Below are 23,942 nucleotides of genomic sequence, written 5' to 3'. Positions count from 1 at the left end.
TCAAAGGTTGAAGCATTTACATTTTCTCCCTACCTGGTCCCTCAAGAGTTCTGAAACTCTTCTTAAGTATTTTTGTTTTTCATGACAGTGGACGTATGTGCACACGTTCAATGGAGTCTGTTGTCCCTGAACAGGACACCCAAAGCACGTGGTTCTTTGATCCGAGCTGAGAAAGGGAGAAATACTTCTGCATTGTAAAGGCCTCATTGCTTCTACTGAAAATAACCAGTTGGGCAATGCCCTGGCGGTCCAGTGGTTAGGACTCCGTGCTCTCACTGCCGAGAGCCCAGGTTCGATCCCTGGTGGGGGAACTAAGATCGTGCAAGCCACATGGTGTGGTCAAAAAAAAAAAAAAAGTTTAAGAAAATAGTTAGGATTAACATATACACACTACTATACATAAAACAGATAACCAACTCAATATTTTATAATAACCTATAAGGGAAAAGAATCTGAAAAAGAACATATATGTGTGTGTGTGTAACGAATCACTTTGCTGTCCACCTGAAACTAACGTAACATTGTAAATCAACTATACTTCAATTAAATTTTGAAAAACTAAAAAAGAAAGAAAATCACCAAGCTCTGGCAGAGCACTCCTTTTGCAGCACACTCCCGGAAGACCAAGACCCCGAATGTCACAGCCCACAGCCTGGAGATTCTGGGTGCTGGAAAAGGCACCTCCAAAAGGATCCTCTCCAGGCTCGCCAGCAGGGCCCCATCAAATCCTGTTGACTAACGCTTGTGCCACCAAACTCCAGAGAGGGGACTCCTGGGTTCAGTGTCCCATCTAAAGGAGGCACCAAATCCCAACTGGACCTGTACACTCTCTGGCGACCTGAAGATAATGCCCATTAGGACCCGAAGCAGAGGACATCTGAGGCCAACAGCTTTCCCAAAACGTCTGGACCAGGCCTGTATACCTTTACTTCAATACAGTCCCTCACCCTGTTCCTCCCTCCCTTCTATGGAAGGACAACACCCTCATTCGTTATCTCCCAGTCCCTGAAGAAAGGGGGAAACCTCTCCGATTGCTCGATTTGCCATTGGAATCCTCAGCTGGCCCAGCATAGCAACGGCCTCTTGGTTCAGCCTATAAGTAATTTCACTGGGGTTCCAGATGCTGCTGTCTGTCCAAATTGTCCTGCAGGCCCATTTTATAGAGTTAGGGAGCTAAGCCCACCTAAATGTATTTCTTGCTTCAATTTGACCCACCCCTGGCATAGGAAAACAAGATCCTTTGAATATCTGCATGAAAGTTCAACGGAGCTGGCAATGCAAGTTGAGTCATCTGTAAACTCGCTGACATATCCGTACATCCAGGTAACTTCCTGTCGTGGAACAACAAAATTTCCGAGCCTTGGCTAAGCAATGCCAGTGCCTCTGCACCACTGAAGGAACCCAGAGATTCCATCACTCGTGTGGAGGCTTCATGAGCGCCCCCTGGTTTCACCTCCATATGTGGAAGTTTGGGGGATGGCCTTTATGCTTGGGCAGCCCATTGTCTTGATGGCTGGAGAACACAGGACGGTGTGCCCTGCTCTATTCACTGTCCTGTTCTCCTGACATAACTGAACAGAAGCCTCATGTTGATCCGTCCCATTAAACCTCTATAACTGCCTTAAGCAAGAAATTCCAGCAGGCGTAAGAGAGTCTGCCTTTACCTCTGTAGGGAGAGCTTTCCTCCCACGGATGGACGTATGATGAGGAATCTCTCCCTGACACTAGGAGAGTTAGCCACTCCGGAGCCAAAGCAGTTTCAGCTCAGTGATGGTCACTTAACTCACCAGCCAAGGTGGTTTCAGGTAACCACGAGCCTGCAATTACCTACCTGCTGAGCAAGGAGGTGTCTGCAGCAGCAAACCCCTCTTGCTGCAAGTGGTTAAATGCCCCTGGGGAAGCACAGACCCAATGACATAAGGCTAAAGAGCAAAGACGTTGGCTAGAGCGACGTCACCGGACAACCCGCTGTCTCTCAGGTGTATTCAGCTGGATACCTGCAGGTCTGGCTCCTGCTTTAGAAGCGTCGTGCAAACTGGCCATCCCTCGCAGCCCCCAGGGAGCCCTGGAGCTGGGAGGAATCCAGCCTTTCCCGGCAGGACGTGCCCCCTCCCCACCCTTCCCGTCGGGGCCCAGGGGCTGCGTGCCAGCTTGGCAGGTCAGCCGCTTCCCTGTGCCGGAACAGGCTCCTCTCCCTGACAAACCTCAGCGCATCCAGGTCTGCAGCCGACCACCATGACCACCACGAAGAGGATGGATGGCGGCGAGGCGGCTGTGACCATGCGGGACCCCCAGGGATGGGGCGTCTGACAGGGTCTCTAGAGACACCAGCCCCCGTGGTCCTTGAGGTTCTGGGAGGGCAGGGGTCGGGCTGAGCTCGGCGGTGCGGGACTGGAGCTCCTGGCACGGTCCACGCTGGCGGCGCCTCCACCCTGACCAGCCCTCCCCTCGGCCCCTAGCTGTGCTCCTGTCCCGCCCACCTCCCAGGCCGCGCCCTCCTCCCGGGTGGGTGGGGCCGTGCTGACCCGCGTGCCCACCACGAGACAGCACTGAAACTGCCTCGCCCCCCTTGGGAGCCCAGCCCAGGAGGGGCCCCAAGGCTCACCCACCCCAGCCAGCCGGCGCGGTTCCTGCAGTCCCGCTCGGGGAGACACGAGCCTGCGGAGCCAGGGCTGTGGAGAAGCCAGGATGGCAAGCGTGAGGCCCCAGTCCAGGCCTGGGAAGCAGTGGACCTCTGAGGTCTGAGGGATCCCTACTCGAGGCCTCCCCCGAGTTCAGCACCCTGGAGCAGGTTGGTGGGCAGCGCAGGGGGATCCAGGAAGTCAGGGCCCCCGACTTGGACCCACCTCCTGCTGCTGTCACCCTGAGAGAGCCCCCCTTCTGGACCACTTAGGGAATATTCCACTGGACCAGTTCATTGGGTGGAGCCCCCACCCATCCCTTTGCCTGCCGGGGAGCTCCTGGGCCCAAGAGGCCATGAGAAGTCCAGGCAGACCCACGGGATTCTTGCAGTGGTGAAGCATCCGGAATTTTAGGCCCCCGGGGTGAGCAGGTGTGTGTGGGGGAGTGTGTGTTCGGCTGCTGCGGGCACCCGAAAGACTCGTGGTCACATGCGACTCTGCAGGGGACCAGCTGTGTGTCCCTGGGGCCTGCTCACGCTGTCTGCCGTCATCTATCCTGTCCCACAGAGACAGACCTACCCACTCCCCGGGAGCCAGCCCTGTGGGACATACTGGCGCTGAAGAATGCAGGCTGGATTAAGGACCCAGCAGGTGGCAGGCTGGGGCTCTGAGGGAGGTTGGAATTGGCAGAGGAGCTCAGAGCTGCCCCAGCCCCACCGGTCCCCCCAGGTCCCAGTGTGAACCAGCGGAGGGCCATGGACAGATTTATTCGAGGCGTAGAGGCCTGGGGCAAATCCACAGGGTCCCCTCCCTCCAAATGCCCCTGTCAAACCAACGTCCCGTCGTGCCAGTGGGCGTCCACTGCGTCCGGTGGCACCTGCGCTACAAGAGGTTCACCGTGGCCACCACCTGCTTGCAGCCAGTGACGGCGAACTCCCGGCCAGCCACGCGGTAGTAACTGAGCTGCGCGGCCAGGAGCTCGGCGCGGGCCTGCTCTGGGAAGAAGCCCTCCCCGGCCATCTCGTCCCGGAAGCAGTTGACCACGTCCCCCTTGTCCAGCAGCAGGAAGGGCACGATAGTCGCGACCTCCCACAGCGGGTGCTCGCGGACCAGGAGCGCCCTCAGGCTGGCGCGCAGCTCCTCCTCAGCCTGTGCCGCCACCGCCGCGGCCCCGGCCCCGTGGGCGCCGTCTGCGCGCAGGGCCAGCGCGCGGGACGCGTTCTGCAGCACGAAGCGCGTGACCTCCGCGCCGCCATTGCCGCTGAGGAGCACGTAGATGGCATTGTGGAAGTGGTGCGAGCGCTGCGGCTGCAGGAAGCCGTGCAGCTCGTCCAGCAGCGCCGGCGGCAGGAGCTCCACGTCGTCCAGAAGCAGGAGCGGGGTCTTCTCCTCCGCCTCGGCCCGCGCCACGACGTCGGCCACGCGCCGCGCCAGCTCCTGGCGACAGTCCCCCGCGGCGCGCGGCTCGGGGCAGTGGTGCCGCGCGTGGTACTGCAGCACGAGCGCGCCGTCCTCGAGCACCGCGCGGAAGTGGCGCGCCAGCAGGCGGCCCACATGGCTCTTGCCCACGCCGCTGGGCCCGTGCAGCGCCAGGAGCAGCGGGCGGCTGTGCACGTGCGTGGCCAGGTAGTCCCGCAGCAGCGCCACGATGCGCTCCACGGCCGCCGGCTGGCCGAACACGGCACGCTGCAGCGCCTTCTCCAGCCCGTCAAGGTCATAGCGCTGCGCGTTATCGTCCAGGTTCTCGATGGCGTTGAGCACCTGGAAGCCCACGATGGCCACGAGCAACAACAGGCAACGCTGCGCGCGGCTCCGGCGCTCCACGCGCGGCCGGTACTTGCGCGACGTCTCGGGGTAGAGCACCAAGCGTCTGCGCCGGCGCTTCTTTCGCGGCGGCCTCGAGGACAGCTCCGCCGGGCCGTCGAAGGTGAAGAACTGAGGCTGGTCCGGGTCCGCGCGCGGCGCCCGGGGCTCGGAGTCCGGCCTCACGGCCGTAGGCGAGAAGCACCGCTTGCGCAGGAGGCGCACGCGACGGCGCAGGCGGACCACGGCGCGCACGGGCGCGATCACGCTCGGGCCGGGGGCGACGTGGTCCGCTGCCGCGGGCTCCGGACTGGGCTGGCCGCGGTCCATGGCGCAGGGGCGGCGCTTGGCATGCAGGTCACCCTCCCTGCAACAGGAAGACGGAGAGGGTCTCCAGACTTCCGCCCGGCCGACTGGGACCCTCCCCCGAGATCTCAGCCCCACCCACCCCCGCGAGGCCCCCCGGAGTGCGGCCCGCTGCCCCGAGGGCAGGGCCTGGCACGGGCCTCGCCCCTCTGACCAGGAAGCGGCTCCCGGCCGGGCCCCAATGCAAATCTCTCGGATCCTCGCATAAACAGCCTCCGGCCTTGAGGAAGTGGCTGCGGGGGGGGTGGGGGGCGGGGGCGCATTTTATCAGGCGGCCGCCGCCCGGGCTTCCTGGAGGAGGAGTCGGAGTCGGTGCCAACCTGCCGCCAATTAGGGGTGGAGCAGGGTCAAGGCCGGACCCCGCCCCTGACGCAGCTCGACTGCCGGGCGCCGGGGGCCCTCCGGTCCCTAGAGGGGGGCGTGGGAAGCAGACGCCCAAGCATCCCCAGAGTTCAGAGATGCCCCTCCCCCACGAACACTTGGTGGTGGTGGTGGTGGGGCGGTCTGGCCGTTACTTCTGCTTTCCAGAATGGGCCCCTGTCCCCAAGCTGAGCCCAGGCCTCCCAGCATTGCTCTAGTGGGCACACTAATGGAGTTGGGGGCAGGGAGCCCCCTAGAGGCGGGTGGGGGTGGGGTGAAAAGAAGAACAGAAAGACAAGACCCGGAGAAGGAGAGATGAAGCCACTGAGACAGCTGGAGAAAGGTGGGGTGGATGCCCCCGGCCCTCCCCAGTACCTGCAGCTGCGTCAGCTCAGGCTCTCGCTGGCCCGCCCTCAGCCCCCCAGGGCGGGCCCCCAGCCCACGCCAGAGGCTGGGGCCTGCGACGCAGGAAGCTGAATGTGCTGGCTTCCTGGCGGGGGTCGGGGTGGGGTCAGGGGCCTCACTGGGTCAGCTCAGGCTCAGAGGGGCAGCGACACCTCCTCCGGAGCGGAGGAAGCTCTGGGGAGGTTTCCGCTTCTTTGCAAAGGAAGTGAGTCAGGGGTGTGGCGCGGGCGGGACTCAGGCTGGACGGAGGCACCAGAGGGGGAGGCCTGGCTGACTCGCCCAGGTACCCCGGCCGGTTGGTCACCTACCTTAAAGCCCTCCCAGCCCTCCTGACTCAGCCCAGGCCCAGGACACCCGGTGAGGCCGAGGGCAATGCCTCCCCTGCGGTCCCACGTGCCTTTGCTCCTCAGCCTGCCCTCCACAGGACCCCCACCTCCCCAGGGACATCTGCGCCTGACCACCCCCCGCCCCCCGCAGGACCCACAGCGAGGGGGATAGGCATGTCCAGGCTGCCGATTAGCAGAGGCGGAGCGGGCGGGCAGGGTCGTCCCCCAGCTGGGGTCCTCCAACCCTCTCCCCTCTTCACCCTGCCCAAGCCCAATCCGGGTGCTCACAGAGTAGGGCTCGTTTCCTTTTCCTCCCCCTCTTCTACCAGGTCCCGGGCTCCACGGCGCTCCCCCCCCCCCCCGCCTCCCCCTTTGTCTTCCCCTGTACCTCGGCCTAGAGCACCCCCCCAGGACAGGGCAGGAAGTTCTAGAATGGGGGGAAAAAACCCACACATGACTCAGGGCCCTGGTCGGAAGGCAAATTTAGAAAGAACTTGGACCCGGAGTTGGCAGATGGAGGCTCTGGGCCCCTCCCCGCCACCAGCTTCAAGTGGCCCTGCCCCCACCCCCGTTCCCATCTCTGTGGAGACTGGCCTATCTGGATGACCCTCCCCTCTGGAGCGGGTCTACTAACCAGTAATGCCCCCAAACCAGTCCTGGCCCCGAGCTCAACTGTGTCCCGCGGGCGCTGGCAGTCCTGAGCCCCCCATCCTCCAGCCTCCCTGTCCCTCATCCTCCACACTTCTGCCCACACGGGGTCCCTCTGCCGAGCGTGCCATCCCTCCCCACTTCCTAGCTTCCCTCCACCTCCCTGTCCAACCTACATCAGGGAGAAGCCACTCATGGGCTTGGGGGTTCCCGTCCTCCCCAGAATATGGGGCTCCTGCCTGTCCACGTGTGTCCGATGCCCTCTGGCAGGATCACTGAGAAACCACTGCTTCTCCGCTTCCTCCTCTCCAGCTGCGGGCCTGGCTCCCCGAGACCCGCTGCCCCTCTCTGTGCTGGGCCAGGTGCTTAGGGACCCCTCGGGCCTCACGCACCATGTGGCCCCTGCCCAGGCCTTCCTGGAACCAGGACGGAAGGACATCTGTCCAGGCCTCTGCTGGTGCCCCACGGCCCTGGGATGAGGGTGGGGTCCTTCGGCGTCTTCAGGCTTTCTACAGTCTCCCAGCTGCTTCTGACACAGAGAACCCCAGGGGGCCCTGACAGGCAGATGCAGGAAAAGGTGCCCAGGGGTGGGGGCGGGGCGCTGGCTGGCGGCTGCTTCCGCCAGATGCTGGTCCCAAACCTGCTGGGGTCCAGAGCCCCAGCACTGGGTGAGGTGGGGGCCTGGACGTGGGGTGTGGCAGGAGTCAAGAAAGTCATGCCTCAGAGGGCCTGCCCCCAGCGGGGTCAAGGGTGAGCCTGAGCCCTGCACTGAGGCCCGCCTCCTCTGTACTTTCTCCCCCATCTCCAGGGGTGAAGGGGGCCCCACCTGTCCCTACCCTTCAGGACCGAGCCCACCACGCCCGTAGGATGCCCTCCCACCCCTCCCTCCAGCCTGCGCCCTGTCCAGCCCTGTCCCCAGCCCCGAATTCAGGTCCACAACTTCAGCCTGGTCTCTGCAGACCCCTCACCTCGCTGCCCACCCACGACCCCTCCACCAGCCCAGTGTGGGCTCAGGTTCCCAAACTGCTGGCCTGGAGGTGGGCGGGGCCTGCACCACACACATGCTCCCTCCTCCCCGAATTCCCGTGTGGACGCTCCCTTCCTCTGACCAGACCTCCCACCCCCCAGCCTCCCCGCAGCCCTGCCCGGTCCAGCCTCAGGATTCCCGCCTCCCTCGCAGCCCCAGAGTGTCCCTGAGCTCAGCTGCCCCCTCCCACCGGCCCACCTGGGGCTCGCCGTCTTTGCAGCCCTCACCCCCACCCGGTCCGTCCTTGCAGCTCACGCCCTCCCCCTGACGAGCCCCGCCCACCGGGGGCCTCTGGGCCCCGGTCCCTTTGTCGGGGCTGGAGGAGCTTGGCCTCCGACTGGTCTCTGTCCCCCTTGACCGTGAGCCTCAGGGGGGGTCACGCGGGCCCCGTGCGGGCACTTGCTCCTCCCCCGGCCCAGCTCCTTCCTCATCCTCTCCTCACCTCTGCCCCATCCTGCCTCCCAGCCCAGGACCCCCTGGCTCCCGGAGGAAAAGCGGCAGCTGGAAGTGGGTCCCCGCCTCCTCCCTGGGAACGCGCCTGCTCCCGCGGGGCCCACCTGGGCCTGGCGCTGCCCCCTCCCCCACTCAGTGACACCCCAGCCGTCCCCCAAAGCCCCATCCACTTTTCATTCCTTGTCACTCCCATCAGCGCACGCACACCGGGCTCCTCCCGACTGCTGACGCCCACACCCCCGGGTCTTTGCTTTCCTCAGTCACCATCTCTACCAGTGCCTCCCGACACCTGCAGAGCCGCACCTGTCGAGGTCACAGTGACCTCCACACAGCCTGCCCCTCGGCAACATGTCAGCACTGGTGATGGGCACTGAGGCCCACCCAGGGCTGACCGTGTCGAGTCTTTTGGCCCCGAGCGCAGCCAGGCCCAGGCCTCACCATCCACAGCTGCTGTCTCGGACGGGGCTGGGCATCCAGGCTGTGCCCACGGAGAAAGGCGCCAGGAAAGTGCTCGCCGGCCTGCACTGCAACCAGCCCTGGGCGCGCACAGAACAGCTCCTCTGCTGGATTTACCAAAACGCCTTTTATTTACAAAAGTGAAAGTCTCACTATGAGCAGCAGCAGACCCTCCCCTGGCCGAGGACGCTGCTCGGAGGGTAAATCGAGGCAGCAGGGGACGCTGGGCTTTCCTCCCCCATGTGCTACTCGGGACTGCCAACAGGGGAGGAGCTCCTTGGAGAGCTGGGCTCCACCTGCAGACCCCCGCCCCCGGCAAACTCCGCGGTTCTGCCAATCGGGCGCCAACCCTGCCGGCCCGCCCTCTTCCCCTCAGGCCTCGGACCCTGCCCCACCCCCCACCCCCCACCCCTTGGAAAACGGGTGTCCTTTTCCTAATGCCAACTACTGCCTGTCTGCCTGACAGCAGTGGAAACCCACACGCGAGGAGGAACACGCAAGCAGCTTTCCACGGCGTGGGAGTGCGAGGGGCCCGGCGGGGGGCAGCAGGCCTGCAGCAGGCCTGTGCTCCAGGGAGCCAGCCGGGTCCCGTTCACGCAGGAGGCACGCACCTCCCAGGACCAAGTTCCAGGGGAGGCTGAGGTGCAGAGCACCGGTGCCCTGCCCACAGGACGGTCCCCGGGGTCTCCGCTCAGCCCACCCCCAGTCCCAGAACAGTCAGTCCACCTTCAGGAGAGACGCCTCTTCCCCTGGCTGACCAGGGCCACGACCCCACCGGGGGCCCTGCCCACCCCTGAGCAGCCCCAGGCGGAGCCTCAGAGTACAGCTGGGGCGGGCACGCTGGGGAGGGGCAGCTCCAGGGCTGGGGTCTCTGTGGCCTGGGCCGGGCTGGGCTTCCTCCGGTCCAGCTGCTCCAGCTTCTCACCAAGCTGGGAATACAGCTCCTTCACCGCCTCTCCACTCTGTGGGGGGAAGCGCGTGGCTTCGGGGCAGGCCCAGAGCGTGTGCACACAGATCTCTCTCCTCTCTCCCTCTCCCTCTCCCTTTCTGTCTCTCTCTCTCTCACACACGCACGCACATGCACGCCAGCCAGCCTGGGGCGGGGCGGGGCAGGGGAGGGCACCCACCTGGCCCGTGGGCTCCAGCGCCTTCTGCAGGGCCTCCAGCTTGGATGGGGCCACCCGGTGGTGCAGGTGGAGGAGGAGCCGCAGCACGTGCCGCTGCACATTCTCCTTCCTGGAAGAGGCCGCGCTGGGCTGCAGGCGGCTGCAGAGCCGCCCTCCCACCCCCTCCCCGGCTGTGCCCGGCGCCCCCGACCGAGATGTGGACCGAGAGGACGGGCACCTCGGGGAGGCGGTGAGGAGAAAGCCGTCGAAGAGGCTGCTGCAGAAGTCCTCCAGGGCAAACTCGTCCGCCAACAGCGCCAGGTTGCCCGTGAGCAGGTGCAGGAAGATGTCCCCGAACGCCAGATCGCTGAAGGTCTCCACTGCAAGCACAGCAGGCGTCGCACAGCTCGCCCAACACCCACCTCCCCGACCCGGGCCTGAGGGCCAGAACCTGGGCCTGGACGGGGGAAGCAGACGGTGGGGGTGGGGCTCCAGAGCAGGGGTGGGGAGGGACGAGAGCCCGTCACGGGTGGCTCTGCCCAGCGGCCAAGGGGCTTAGGATGAAGGGGACTCCAGCAGAGGGAAAGCTGAACGGGCCGGTAGCGAGAGGACACACAGAAGTGCCGAGGGCTGGCCCGGCAGGCCTGCCGGACCACGGGCTCTAGAGGAGAGAGAACGGAGCAAACGAGCCTTCTTTTTTTGAAGCCACGGCCATCAAACCTCAGAAGAGAGAGATGGCAAGAGTAACTATCAACCGATCGCAGCGATCACCGGCAACACCACCGAGTGCACGCGGGCAGGCACAGCAGCTGAGACAGAAACGCCGACGCAACCCCAGCCACCGAGCCCCTAACGCGGCGGGAGACACGACCCCACCAGACGCGCCCGGGGTGCACTCCTGCTGCACAGCTGACCGGGGACTCGGCTGGCCTCGTGGCCGGTTACAGGACACTCGAGCGAGCACACGGTCACTGCACCAAGGGACGCTGCCAGCAGAGTCCCGACCGGGGAACAAACGCCCTGGTTCCCCCAGCAAACCCCGCGTAGCCCTACAGACCACAAGACCTGAGAGTCAGCCGGAGAAGCCAGGTGAAGGGAAGCCCTTGTTTGACTCCTGACTTGCACACACCATCCGCACAAAAGTGTTATATGACAACTGGGGCAACGCGGCCACCGTCAGGACCTGGACCCCAACCAACCACGTGCCAAGGTCGTGGTTTTTAAGAGTCTGTCTTCTGTAGAGACACCTGCTGCACCGTGCCAAGCCAGTCTGCCGGGTTTACGTACAGACCGCTGAGCGGACGGGACGGCAGCCACACGCGGACCCCAGTGCAGGTGGGCGACGGGCACTGGCCTGCACAATCCTGTGCTCTTTACTTGGGTTTCATCAAAAACTCCCACCAAAAAAAAGTTTAAAAATAAAGAATTTTAAAAACCAACATTCTTTCTTACCAGAACCTATCAGTTACAGCAAAGAACGAGATCGCTCTCCCTGAACGTGATTGAAGACCTGCACCCCAGCCCCCCAGGCGGCAGCTCGTGGCTGGGAGACACTGATGCTCCCACCTCACAGGACATCCTGTGTCTACAGACACGATTAAACAAGAAAGATACAGAAGTTCAAAAGTGAGTAGAAAGAATGAGGCAAATCCAAGTTCCTTATGACTGTGCTCCTGGAAGCCCCCGAAACAGACAAGCTGTCGCCCCTGAGATCGCCACATGCTGACCCAGAAGCCTGTGAACGCGCCACCTGAGGGGCACCGGGCCCCGAGACGGAAGATGGTCCTGCACGCCCCGGGTGGGCCCACGGTGATCGCAGGTCCTTGGAAGAGGAAGGCGGGAGTCAAAGCCAGAGACAGGAGGACGGGAGAAGCTGGACAGATGAACTGAAGGGGCCAGGAGCCAAGGACGCGGCTCCCGGAAGCTGGAGGAGACAAGAAGGGGCTTCTCCCTGGAGCCCCAGGAGAAGCCAGCCCTGCCCACACCTGACTCCAGCCCTGGGAGACTCACTGCAGACTTCTGACCCCCAGAACCGTAAGAATAAGTTCCTGTTGATCAGTTGGGTGGTGGCTGGGTAGAAACTAATACCCACAATGGGCCGCTTCCCCCACGTGGAAAAGTCGGGAAACAGCTCGCACCACTGTCAGACGGTGAAGCGTGAGATCCTCCCCGGGAAGCCGCAACGCCTCAGACGGGACCAGGACCGGGCCAGCAGAGGCCCCGGGCCTGTCGTGCGCGGCGGGCCGGCTGGGCGCTCCCTTACCCTTGAAGGGGTCCACTCAGATCCCTCCCTCGTCTTCCTGCCTTGCACCCCGCACCCCAGGCAGAGCAAGGCTCCCGGGGGAAGCGGCCTCTTCACCACCGCGGAGCGGGGGCTCTCTCAATGGTCTGAGGACTTGAGGGGCTCCACGCCTCTCGCCCCTCAGGAACAGATTAAGGTGGCTCTTCGCAAACGCGGGCTGCGGCGAGAGCCGAGGGCGTCTGTGAGAGGACATGGCTGGGCCCCGCCGCCCACGTGACTCACCGAGACCCGGGAGCAGGCGCAGGAGCGCGTTCTTGTTCCTCTGCTTGGTGATGTGCAGCACGTAGTACAGCCCCACCTCGCAGGCCACGCGCTGCTCCTGCAGGAACCTGCGCCCGAGCACCGTCAGCCCCGAGGGAGCCCAAGGGGAAGGCCCTCCCGCCCAGTGCCCGCAGCCCGTACTTGGTGAAAGTCTCTGGCAGCGCGCTCGGGTACGAGACCGGGGCCTTCTCCTCGGCCGGGAGCTTCTGATCCACGTTGAAGGCGTGGTCGTCCACCACAAAGGACATGAGCGTGGGCAGGAACCTGGTGACCAGCTCCACCTCCTGGGGCAGAGGCCCGAGAGCTGTCCTGCATCGTCCCTGCCCCTCGGCCCCCTTCCTCCGTTCATCCTCCCGGACGTGGGCCTGGGGCCCGTCCTCCTCCCCAAACCCCACCCCACAGTCCCTTGAGAAGGCAGTGGGAAGGAGCCCGCCTGACCCTGTTACCATCTTGGGTTCCTTGAAGACCTGGCTGTCGATCATGTCCCATGCCCCCTGGCCCAGCGCCAGCAGCCGGAGCAGCAGGAGGAGATCCGGGCTGTCCTGCAGGGAGACGCAGGCCTTGGCCGTGCTCACCTGAGCTCCCCGCCCGGACCGCACTCAGCCAGGGGCTCTGGCTGCACATGCCCTCCACCTGGCTGGTGTGTGTGCTCTCCCCACACCCACATGTCCCCCAGAAAGCAGCATATGGCCAGCCGGGTGCGCTCACCCTGGGCAGCAGCTCCTGGCCCACCAGCTCCTGCAGGTGCCTGACCGTGCTCAGCGACAAGGTGTTGATGGCGAAGGGATCACACAGGATCATGGACAGGTCCCTGTGAGGACGTGCCCGCGGCATCAGTGAGGGGCGCTCCCGGCCCACCAAGCCACTGACCCGAGGAGACGGCCCTTCGGCATGGACAACGGCCACGCCGCCCAGGACCGCCTTCCACAAGCTTGTGGTTCGTGACTTGCCCTTAACTTACTTAACAACCTGAAGCATCAAGTGGTTTTTAAAGAATTAAGGTCCAGTCCTGGTCTAGAACCCGACCCGGACTCCATAAATTCAATCAGGTTCCCACAGAGACAATTCCAGGAGCGAGGAGCTGAGACAGGAGACCAGGCGGAGCCCACCCAGAGAGGGCCCTGCCGGGAGCCAGACCCCCCCACCTCCGGGTGCGGCGGGCCTCTCAGCTCACAGGCAGGCCCCACGTGGCTGCAGACACCAGAGCCCCAGCCCGGGCGCCCAGCTCGCCTGGGACAGCAACGGCCTCACCCCAGCAGCCGAGCCTCTCAGCCGTGGGCACGGGCGCCAACCAGTCCTCCTAAAATGTACTGGAAAAAACAGCCGCTCCCGACTGCGGCCACAGCACGCTCGTCCGGACGCCCGTGGACAGGACCCGGCACAAGGCCGACCCTCACCCCAGGACCTGCTCCTGCCCCTTCTTCACTCCGTCAAGGAAGCCCTGCAGCTCCCGGGCCCTCTTGCTGTCCACGAAGCGCTCTCGGATGCAAGCGTCCAGGCACCATGTGAACTGCGGGGAGGAGGCGTGGTCAGGACTCAGCCAGAGACCGCAGCCTCCAGGCAGCACTCACCGCTGCCTGAGCTTTCTTGAGCCTTTGGCGAACATCGGGACCCCCACCTCGAGTCGCCGAGGCATGGCTTGCCCCCAGGAATGGGACAGCACAAAGGAAGCAGGCCCAAGTGCCCACACCCCCACAGGCCAGGTGCTGCAAGAAACAGCAAAATGGGCGTTTTGTTCTGAAATGGGCCCCTCCAGGGCCCCCACTGTGCGGGGGTGGGTGCAGTGCCGGCTCAGAGCGTGACGCTGCGAAGCCCCCGGGAAGGGACGCCGTCTGGGGCCGCACGGCACCTATGCCAGGACAAGGGCAGTGCAGAAAGCCCTGTTCCTAAACACAGAGCTCGCCAGTGAGCAGCCCCCGAGGGCTCTGGGGCAGGGGAGGGCCAGAGGCCCCGGAAAGACCGGAGGGGGCGGGGCGCAGCTGGCTCTGGCTCAGACGTCCAGGGGACATCACGGTCCCCCAGCCGGGTGGGCAGAGGTGGCACAGGGGCTAGGGCGGAGCCCACGTGCCTGGACCGCCACATCCAAGGGGAGGGGAAAGAGAAGCCGAGGGGGAGAGCAGCAACGGCGGGGCGGGTGCCCACCTTGTGGCAGGGGTCCACGGAGCAGATGTCGCCGACGTCCAGGTCATGCAGGGACATGAGCAGCTCGGCGCGCAGCGTGCAGTAGTGCACATTGCGGGTGCGCAGGAAGAGCGTGCGCAGGAACTGCAGGACCATGTCGTACAGCTTCACGTTGCGGCCCACCATCCGGGTCAGCCTCTGCACCACCTGCCGGGACACCGGGCAGGCCTCGCACACGCCACGGCCCTGTGGCGCTAAGCTTCCTCTCTCACAAAACATCAACTTGTGCTGGGTGGCGACGTTTCTTGTCTTTAAGGAAGCGAACCCATCACGCCCTGCGGCTCCTCTGAGAGGCCGTCAGCCCGGGTCCCAGACTCCACCAGAGTCGGTGGGCGGGGCAGCCGGTGGTGGCGTGGGGGACTCGGGCCCAGATGAGGATGGGCGGCACCGCCACGCTCAGCGTCTGCTCAAGGCCCTGCCGCAGCCACCCCACTCCCGCCTTCTCCCGGCGGCCGCCGCCGCCCCCCTCCGCCCCCTGCCCCTATTTGGGAGGCTCCTGCCAAGGCGGCAGCCAACAGGAGGGGGCCCCACTTGGGGCCGTAAGGATGCACAGGGCCACCTGGTGTGAGACACCAAGGCAGCCCAACAGGCTGCATGCAGCGAGTGGGGAGGTCAGCAGGGACGGCAGCCCACCGTAGGGCCCCTGCCGAGGACCACCAGCAGGCCTTGGCACCCCGACAAGCGGGGCAGGCATAGAGCATCACCCGCGTCTCAGCGCCGACGTACCAGCACCTCTAACGCGGAGACAGGCGCGCACTCCAGCCTGACCACGGCCTGGCCTGCTGGGCACAGAACCACAGCCCCAAGGCCTAACCCACCCGAGGACGGTGGGGCAACGTGTCACCTGCCACCGCGCTCTCCCTTTACCCTGGCAGGACTCCAAGGCGGACCCTTGGCCTGGAGGGGAGAGTGAAGAAGGGGCAGGAGCACGGCCCAAGGCCAGGCTCCCCCAAACGAAAGGGGACGCAATGCAGGCAGGGCTCTGACACACTCAGCGGCCTGTCCAGGAAGTGGTGCTGCGAGCACCGGCCCAACATCTGAGAGAAAACATTAGGTGAGGCCCTACCTCAGGCCACACACACAAAACCCCAGGTGAGAAGGCTGGCGGTGAAAGAACACGGCGAAACATCGAACGCTCCTTGGCCAACGTTTGGCCTCGTACCATCACCTCCCTCCCAGGTTGAGGGGTCCTCCTGGAACCGGGCCAGGGACCCCAACCTCACCAGGAAAGGTCAAAGTGTCCACGGTGGCCTCCAGACAACAACCCCCCCCCCCCCCCCCCCCCCCGCCTTCCTCTACCCCTGGAGCTCTCAGGGACCGAAATATGACACCTACTGCATAGGGTCCGCCCCACACGAGCCTGCAGTACCCCCAGGCAGGTGCCCCAGTACCCCAGGGGTCACTGAAGGGCCCAGGGGCCAGGGCAGTGAGTCAGCACCCTAAAAGCATTTGTTGGGCTTCCCTGGTGGTGCAGCAGTTAATAATCCGCCTGCCAACGCAGGAGACCCGGGTTCGAGCCCTGGTCCAGGAAGATCCCACATGCCGCAGAGCAACTAAGCCCGTGCGCCACAACTACTGAGCTTACGCTCCTAGAGCCCACGAGCCACAACTACGGAGCCCGTGTACCACAAATACTGAAGCCTGTGCGCCTATAGCCCGTGCTCCGCAACAATAGAAGCCACGACAATGAGAAGCCTGCGCACAGCGACGAAAAGTAGCCCCCGCACATCACAACTAGAGGAAGCCTGCGCACAGCAACGAAAACCTAACGGAGCCATAAATAAATAAATACATTTATTTAAAGAAAAAAAAAAAAGCATTTGTTGAAACAAGGAATGAATCAAACACAGAAACAGAGAAAAGCTCCCAAAGCTGAAAGAAGACACAGAGAGTTTAGCTGAAGAGGCCGGCTAAGCTGCCGAGCTCCAAGTACGCAGGAAAGACCAGAGACCCACACCCAGGTGCAGTGCTGCAACGCCCCTTGCCAGCCCCACATCTGAGCCCAGCCTTCTGGAAGCAGACAAGCCGGGCTTCACGGGGGAGGCCCTGCACACATCCCCGCCCCGCCTCACCTCGCCCTGGCGTCTGGTCTTGGGGGAAGGGCTGAAGAAGTTGTGCAGGACGGAGAGCTCCGTGCTGAAGAGCGCGCTCTCCTTTTCCACGATGTACTGTTTCAGCAGCGGGGAGACCTCGTCGCCAAAGAGCGCCTGGTTGTCCTGCCAGATCTGCCGCTTCACCTCCACGGCGCAGGCCCGGTACAGCTCCTTGTCGGCCATCACCAGCTTCAGTTTCTTCTCAGGAACCTACGTGACCCCGGAGCCCACCTGTGAGCAGCACCTGTGCCCCAGGGGTCTCCCTCAAGACAAGCCGGCAGGCCTCAGCCCCCCACAGCAGAGGCCACAGCCAGCCCAGCCCCAACTGACAGCGGCACCCGTGACTGGCCCCCCAGGCTCTGACGGGGCAGGAGCTGTGCTGCCCACAAACAGCTTTTTCCCAGAAAGGGCGCCACGCTCCAGAGCTTGTGCCAAGGTTCAGTCGATGCGCGGCTCGGCTCAGGGAGAAGCCAGCGAGGGGAACGTGCTCCGAAGCTGCTATTCCTGAGGCAGGCAGCTCGGGAAACCTCCCCAGGGCAAGCTGGTCCTGCGGCTGTTACCTTGGGCAAGTGTTTCATGACGCACATCACCACTGGCTGCAGAGATGGCATCTTCACCAGAGAAAAGCTCTTCTCCAGAAGGTCCTCGAGTTTCTTGTACCTGGAAGGACTCTCAGCACTGAGGGAGCAGCCCAGGACCAAGTCGGAAGCAGCTCCCTGCCTGTCCCCAGACCGGTGGGTGATGTGCACAGGCGGCCCCTTTTTCAGTAGGGATGTGTAGCCACCGGGGCACATTCAGTGCCCGAGCTGGGGAGGGGGCTGCCCATCTCACCGCCCACTTACCTCTCCTCGGCCTTCCCCTCTGTGGCAATGGCTGACACGCGCTCCAGCAGCTTGTCCCGAAGCTCATCAAACACTGACTGGTGGAATTCCAGTCGGGGCGTCCCATGCAGGTCCAAGAAGGGCAAGGCCGACTGCAGGGAAGGCAGCAGCACGCCATTTTCTGTCTAAAGAAGCGGAGCTCGATTTGACTCTTCGGGCGACAAGAGAAACCTCAGCCACAGCCCCGTCTGGCCAGGCACTCCGGATGCCCTGAGTACACACGGAGGCAGGGACAAGGATGTTCCCAGCCGCGCTGGCTGTAACTGCAAAAATTGGAAACCACTCAGATGTCCGTCGACGTAGTCTCAACTCAGGACACTTGGTTCCTCCAGCCCGGGGAAAAGACGCAGCGATCGGGAGGGAGAGAAATCTGCCCGCTTTCCCACGCGACCTCGCCCCACGCCGGACTCACACCCAGACGCTCGGCCTCTCCACCCGGCCCCTCCACCCGGCTCCACCTGGAACTGCTCGATGGCTTTGAGCGGCTCGGTGCAGTTGGTCAGCGTCTCCTTCAGGTCCTCGCCGTTGGCCACGCCCAGGTCCTGCAGCCCCGCGAACATGGCCGACGCCCCGGCCCCAATCCGGCTCGGCGCCCCATCTCCTCCGCGCTCCCCGGGCACCGCCGCGCTCGCCGCAGGCCCCGCAGCTGTCCGCTCGCCCGGGCCTCGGGGGCCGCCCGAGCTCCGCTCCCCGGCGCCCTCCAGCTCGGCCAGATTCCGCCCGCAGCGCGGATCCCCTCGGACCGCAGCCGCCCACTTCCGCCCCGCACAGGAGCCGGGTCCGCCCGCCAACCGGCTCCCCGGAAACGCCGCCGCCGCCCCGGAGAGGTTCCCGGCAACTGCGCCGCGGCCCTCGCCTGGCGGAGACGGAGCGCGAAGGCGGTGCCAGGACGACGCACAGGGCGTCGAGAAAACCCCGCCCCGCCCACCCGGGCCCCGCCCTCCTGCGCGACCCCGCCCAGCCTCGCGGCGCTTGCAGCCGTTTACCGGCAAAGGAGAACAGGGTTGGCGCGGAGGGAGGGCGGAGTGCTGCGGGGCGCCTGGGGGAGGGGGCACCGGAGGAGGGGGATGGAGCACAGAGGGCGGGGTGCCGCGGCCTGCTTCAGGAGATTCATAGCTGCTATTTTAGCCAAGAGCGTTTTAGTAATCATGAAAAATATTGTTGCTGACCTCACAGCGCCCACCAGGTGCACGACCCTCTCTCATCCTGGAACTTGGTTTCTTCCTTGTCCAACCCGGCGAAGCTCACACGGCGAAGCTCACACCGTAGTGTTATCACAAAGACCAAAATCTAAGTGTGGGAACTTCCTTGGTGGCGCAGCGGTTAAGAATCCGCCTACCAATGCAGGGGACACGGGTTCAAGCCCTGGTCCGGGTAGATCCCACATGCTGCGGAGCAACGAAGCCCATGCGCCATAACTACTGAGCCCTCGGTGCCACAACTACTGAAGCCCGCACGCCTAGAGCCCGTGCTCTGCAACAAGAGAAGCCACGGCAATGAGAAGCCTGCGCACCGCAACAAAGAGTAGCCGCCCCCCTCCGCCCCGCTCACCGCAACTAGAGAAAGCCCGTGCGCAGCAACGAAGACCCAATGCAACCAAAAGTAAATAAATAAATTTATTTAAAACAAAAACAGTTTGCCTCAAATAGGGAGTGCCTAGCAGAGACCTGGACACGCAGTGACAGGGTGACAAAGGATGGCTGTCCTCTTGTCACCTTGAGCATCTATCCCCCTTGCTAACCAAAAGTGTTAGGCCCTCAGGCTGAGGTCCAGCCCAACTCGCTGCACATGTGAGCCCTGGATTCCATGGGGTCCCTCATCTCTTGCAGTGCAAGATGCCCATACAGTGCCTGCAGCAGTCACTGCCTGCCCTGCACCCTCCGTGGGCTCCCCATTGCCAAGCATGCAAGCCCCCGGACCCAGCATGCAGCCCTCTGCAGCTTTTCCATCCCTCCAGCTCACCTCCTTCTGTCCCACCAGCTCGGGGTCTTCCCAAGCTTGGCCACACCAAACATCACACCCTCTCCCTTTTCATGTGCCTTGGCTTCTGAGGTTTGCTCTCATAAATTCCCTTCCTGCTGCCCAGCAAACTCATCCTCGAAAGCCCCCTCCGGAAAACCCTCCCTCCTCAGCCCAGCTCGAGGGATTGCTGCAACCTTCCTGCTGGTCCCACTCCTGGCTTTGAGACCTAGGGATTGCTTGTGGTGCAGCTGAGAGGAGGGCTCCTGGTCCTCCCACGCTGGGCCAGACTCCCAAGGCCAGAGTGCCCCAGGTCTATCTCTGCTGCCCGCTGCCTGAGCTGGTCAGCCCAGGGCTCAGTGCCAACAGTCTGCAGTCCCACTGCTCTGATTCCCGAGGGTGCTGGGGCTTGACCCCCAGCTGGTTCAGCCCTGGAGGAGGTCACAGGTGCGCGACGCTCAGACTCACTTGTCCTTGGCTTCCCTGCGGAAAGGGATGATGCCAACACCATGGGAGCAGCTCTTGTGCAGTGACTGTTTGAAGGGGTTGAGCTTAGAGGAGACAGAGAAGGGGGCCTGGCCCAGGGCTTGGGTGACACAGGGAGGACCCCTGGGGAAATTGGTGCAGAGACAGGAGCCACCACAAGCTGCAGGTGAGGCCCCTGCAGGGAGGCAGCCTTGGGGCCGACCCCTGGGTAGGAGGGCGGGTCCATGGTGACGAGGAGTCCAGTGGCCAGGCTGCTGCTGTGGGCAGGGGCCGGGCCGCACAGTGAAGCCTGGGGAGTCTATCGGCTACAGCTTGACCTGCACGGCCCCGTGTGAGTTCACAGGGTCTTTGGGCAGGTGCGGGAAGAAGGGGGGCCGGGCCCTAACGACCTGGTCCTCTGGGCCCTACCTGGTGGCCGGGCAGTCTGACCTTACCTCAAGACTGCCCCCCGCCTCCACTGCAACGGTCAGTTCCTCGGCTCGGCAAGCAGCCTGATCCTTGGGTAGACTGGCAGCCGGACCCTCTCCGGGATGGCACGGCTAGATGGGGGTGTCCCACACTGCCCACAGGGCTCCCTCCCACCCTGTCCCAGGCCACCCCACCCTAGAGGAGAAACACTGAAGGGGAAGTGAAGGGGGATCCCTGGCCAGAGAAGGCCGGACATGACAGGTTAGCTGCAGGCCACATCTGCAGCACAGCTCACCAGGCAAGACCACCAAGCACAGCACAGAATTCGGAAGAACCAACAGCATCTCTATATAACAAGGGGGGTGGGCAGGTGGGGCTCCGGGCTAGGGCTCCAGGCTGGGCTCCAGGCTGGGTCCACCGGTCAGAGGGGTCGGCCGGCCCGGAGGGTGGATCACGGGTGCCCAGAGGGTCAGAAGGCCAGGCTGGGGGCACTGAGTTCCAGAGGGAGGCCCGGGAAGGCCCCCAGGCCTGGAAGGCCAGGGTTTCATGTGCTAACTGGGTGGGCCAGCTGTACCCACTGGGCTCGAGAGCGCGCAGAAGGGGCCAGTGTCGTGGCACTTGGGTCTCTGCAAGCCTTGGATGACCACCCCCATGTGCGGAGGGGAAGTGCGAGTTGTAGCAGTCCTCCACGCCATAGGCAGCCGGGCCCAGGGTGCAGGCTGCAGAGGGAAGGTGGGTGCAGTTACCGTGCCCGCCCCCTCTGCCCGGTGCCCACCTCCCCCCCGCCCCCGCCCACCTCCTTACAGGAGCCCACCCAGGAGGCCAGCAGGGGCGAGCAGCTCATGCAGAAAGCGGGCGGGCAGGGGCCCGGCAGGCGGCACCCGGGAAGGATGTTGTAGGCGATGGAGCTAACCCCGTCGGCAGAGGCACCTGCAGGAGGGGCTGGGCCCGCGGCCCTGCACCCCAGGCCTGCAGCATCCCCAAGTGGGCTCGGGCCTCGGTGGGGGAGGCTGGAGTAAGGCGACCCCCGAAGCTGAAGGCCGGGCAGGCGGGCGGGCTGGGCGGCTGGTAGTCGGCGGGCGAGGGCCACTGCAGGTCAAAGTCGCCGCAGGCTCCTCCCTCGGGGGACACGCCCCTGCCCCCACCCCAGGACCCGCCGGGCAAACCTGCTCCCAGTTGAAGTCGTTCTGGGTGACAGGGCTTTCCCTCGGGAACCACACGGTCTGCCACGCTCTGCAGCCGCCACCCTCTGCGGTGGGGGCAACGTCATGGGGGCGCTGGTGGCCGGGGTCCCACTCCGGGGGTGAGGGCGGACAGTGGGGGCTTTCGGGGAGGGCGCACGTCACGGGTGGGGTGCATGCGAGCCGATGGTGAAGAGTGGGGCAGTGGGGAGCACTCTCGCACCGAAGCATCTGGCACCCGGTACCTGGTGGGGCCCGGGACGCCCAGATTGGTAACGACGGGAGGGCGTCGCTCCAGCCCTGGCGGGAAGCAAGCTCTGGGCCTGGGTCCTCCAGGCGGGCCTCCACCAACCGGCCTGCCTCCCCAGACCGGCCCAGGGCTGGGGGTCCAGAGCCCTCACTCACACAGTTTCCTCAGGTTGTGGGCGCAGGTGGGCGGGCTTCCTGGAGGGGTCCGTTAGCATCCTGAGGCCCGCCTGGAGCTCTTGCACCCCTGGGGGCCACCATGCCCCCAGCCAATAGCCACCCTACGCCAGCTGCCCGCCCCCCAGCCCGCCCAGCGCCCTGGGAAGTTACTGGGAAGTCACAAGTGGCTTCTGTTTCAGGGGGCCATGGGTCCAGTGTTCGCCTCCATTGATGTGAAAATTTGCCAGGAATTTCACCGCCTTTTGGTCAAAATTCATTGTCAGGGTCTCTGGCTCCCTCCCCCAGGGACATCTCAGGGCTCTGTGACCTCGCTGGCTGGTCATGCCCCCCACCCCCACCCCGTTGCCGGGAACTCCCTGGGGAAGCAGCCCTGGAGGTGCCCTTCCCCTGACCTGCCAGGTGGGTTGCCCTGGGATCAGCCATGGCCAGGAGGCCCTCAGCCGCCCCACGCCCGTGACTCCTGGCTCGGCCACCTTTCCTCCCTCCCCCACTTTCTTGCCCCAACCCTTCCGCTCTCCTGGACTTTGGGGTCTCTTGGGGGGCTGGGGTCCACTCTAGTAGGGCTTTGGGGAGGACTGAGGCCCTGGCAGAGGGTGGAGAAGGGGGCAGGGGCCAGGGGGCACCTAGCTGTGCAGGGCCAGCTGAAGGAGGCGTGGGGGTAGGGTGTACGGTCCAGGGAGACTCCCTGGCGCAGGAGGAGCCCCTGCGGAAAACCCGGCCCTCGGAAAAGTGGAGCAACAGTGGTTGGCTCTGAGTGGACCGTGCCCACCCCAGAGGCAGGCCTGGCGGCCCAGGTGGGGCTGAGGTGGGGAGGCCTGTCTTCTTGGGGGCACAGAGGCTGGAGGGTATCACAAACAGCTGGGGCTGCTGAGGCTGAAACGCAAAGGAATGACAATGACGAGGCCGACTGAGCGAGAGTCCATCTGCACACCGGGCCCTGCGGCGCGCTCCAGAGCTGACCAGCCAACCAGCTCAGCCCTGGCCTTGGCCTCATCCAGGCGGGGCCCGGCCAAGAATGTCTCCTCCTCCGCACCCCCGTCTCTTCCTCTCCAGAGCCCTCCCATCTGACGCTGACCCTGCCTGGCCTCGGGAGGTGCTCCAGATGGACAGGCAGACAGATAAAGACTTCCTTGAGGAAACACACCTTTGATCAGGGCGGGGGGCTCCCAGTCTGTGCTCCAGGGCCCTTCCCGTGGTGCATGGTGTTCTCTGAGGGCATAATCACCCACAGATGCAGGTATAGCTTGTCAGAGCCCTTGTCACTGGGCGTGAGCAGCTGGGAGTTCTCCCTGTGACAAATACTGCCATCGCCTTGGTGGATGACGTGCACGCCTGTCTTCAGCTAAACATGGATCATTTCCTCAGGGTAGACGCACCGAGTGGAAGCGGTGGGGCAAAGCCTGTGCAGCCTTTGTGCTCCCAAATTAGAGGCGGTCCTCATGCTGGCAAAGGAGCGTCAGAAAGTGCAGCATCAGCGTTTCATCAGCATTCGTTTGACGAGGCTCTGCCCTCGTTGACTATAGGCACAGTTCACATGTATTTTTCTGGTGGGGTGTTAATTTTTCATAGGTTTGTTTTGTAAGGTTGTTTCCACTGATATCACGTCTGCACATAACACTTGCTGCAAACTTTTTCCCCAGTTGCTCATCTGCCTTTTAGTATTGTTTATACTGTTTTTTGACACGTATTTGAACCCGCTAATCGTTGCCTTTATGATATTTTTCTTCGTTTTTATGGTTAGAAAGTCCTCCCTACACACACACACACACACACACACACACACACACACACACACACATCAGGATTTCTTTAAAATGGAAAATAGTGCCCAGCTCCAGGGGAAAGACCCTCCAGGACAGAGTCCCAGCAGCTCCCCGGCTCGGGAACCTTGTGGCAATGCCTCCAAAGCGTCCAGGGCCTTGCATCTGAGGCGGGGCTTGGGGTGGGGCTCCCTTAGCCTCACCCTGGGAGGCTGCCCTTCAGTTGGGTACTGGCCCCCTGCGGGTAGCAAGCGTTCAAACCCAACCCTGCCTCTCACTACCTAGCAGGACCGACTGGGCTGCAATTACAGTCCCCGTTTCCCAAGCTCTAGGTCTGTCCTCAGTGAGACGCCTCCCCGGGCCTCCCGTAAGACGGGAGTGCTCACAGGGTATGGGAAGGGGCCCGGCCCAGGTGCTGCCCAGCAATGCCGGG

The 23,942-nt window shown here is 63.8% G+C and overlaps 3 protein-coding genes across 9 annotated transcripts; all 3 read right to left on the bottom strand.

Moving 5' to 3' along the window:
- Positions 1-3,503: 3,503 nt before the first annotated feature.
- Positions 3,504-4,339, bottom strand: TOR4A (torsin family 4 member A; the record flags this gene model as incomplete). Its single annotated transcript, XM_079926599.1, has 2 exons — positions 3,504-4,274; positions 4,307-4,339. 2 exons carry the CDS (start codon positions 4,337-4,339, stop codon positions 3,504-3,506), a joined length of 804 nt encoding a protein of 267 aa, XP_079782725.1.
- A 198-nt stretch (positions 4,340-4,537) lies between these two features.
- NELFB (negative elongation factor complex member B) lies at positions 4,538-18,227 on the bottom strand. Of its 7 annotated transcripts, XM_079926461.1 has the most exons (13): positions 17,748-17,981; positions 17,251-17,414; positions 16,969-17,068; positions 16,388-16,618; positions 14,277-14,462; positions 13,532-13,644; positions 12,843-12,945; positions 12,581-12,676; positions 12,276-12,418; positions 12,096-12,202; positions 9,810-9,951; positions 9,593-9,701; positions 8,892-9,427 (listed from the first exon to the last, which is right to left on the bottom strand). In XM_079926461.1, the coding sequence occupies exons 1-13, from the start codon at positions 17,847-17,849 to the stop codon at positions 9,281-9,283; spliced, it is 1,743 nt and encodes a 580-aa protein (XP_079782587.1). In that variant the 5' UTR covers positions 17,850-17,981; the 3' UTR covers positions 8,892-9,280. The 7 variants fall into 7 exon arrangements, with proteins under 7 accessions (XP_079782592.1, XP_079782589.1, XP_079782588.1 ...); XM_079926466.1 differs by lacking the exons at positions 8,892-9,427; positions 12,096-12,202 and adding an exon at positions 4,538-4,791; XM_079926462.1 differs by lacking the exon at positions 8,892-9,427 and adding an exon at positions 4,684-4,791 and having other exon boundaries at positions 9,593-9,951.
- A 2,380-nt stretch (positions 18,228-20,607) lies between these two features.
- On the bottom strand, positions 20,608-22,006 carry STPG3 (sperm-tail PG-rich repeat containing 3; the record flags this gene model as incomplete). Its single annotated transcript, XM_079926598.1, is given in 6 exon segments — positions 20,608-20,795; positions 20,797-20,861; positions 20,947-21,072; positions 21,168-21,391; positions 21,458-21,679; positions 21,900-22,006. Coding segments are annotated over 6 exon segments (846 nt in total). The 3' UTR covers positions 20,608-20,693.
- Between the last annotated feature and the right edge of the window lie 1,936 nt (positions 22,007-23,942).

This window comes from Stenella coeruleoalba, assembly GCF_951394435.1.
Source record: "Stenella coeruleoalba genome assembly, chromosome: 7".
In the NCBI taxonomy this organism is placed as follows: domain Eukaryota; kingdom Metazoa; phylum Chordata; class Mammalia; order Artiodactyla; family Delphinidae; genus Stenella; species Stenella coeruleoalba.
This window is presented reverse-complemented; position numbering and strand designations above follow the sequence as displayed.

Bases quoted from the DNA above. Each gene is read 5' to 3' on its own strand.
- NELFB (XM_079926465.1), bottom strand. From the start codon at position 17,849: ATGTTCGCGGGGCTGCAGGACCTGGGCGTGGCCAACGGCGAGGACCTG. The intron at 17,415-17,747 runs GTGGAGCCGGGT...CCGCTTCTTTAG, and splicing joins AAGCCATCGAGCAGTTCCAG to ACAGAAAATGGCGTGCTGCT. The intron at 9,952-12,095 runs GTGAGTCACGTG...CTGTGCTTGCAG, and splicing joins GCGCCTGCTCCCGGGTCTCG to TGGAGACCTTCAGCGATCTG.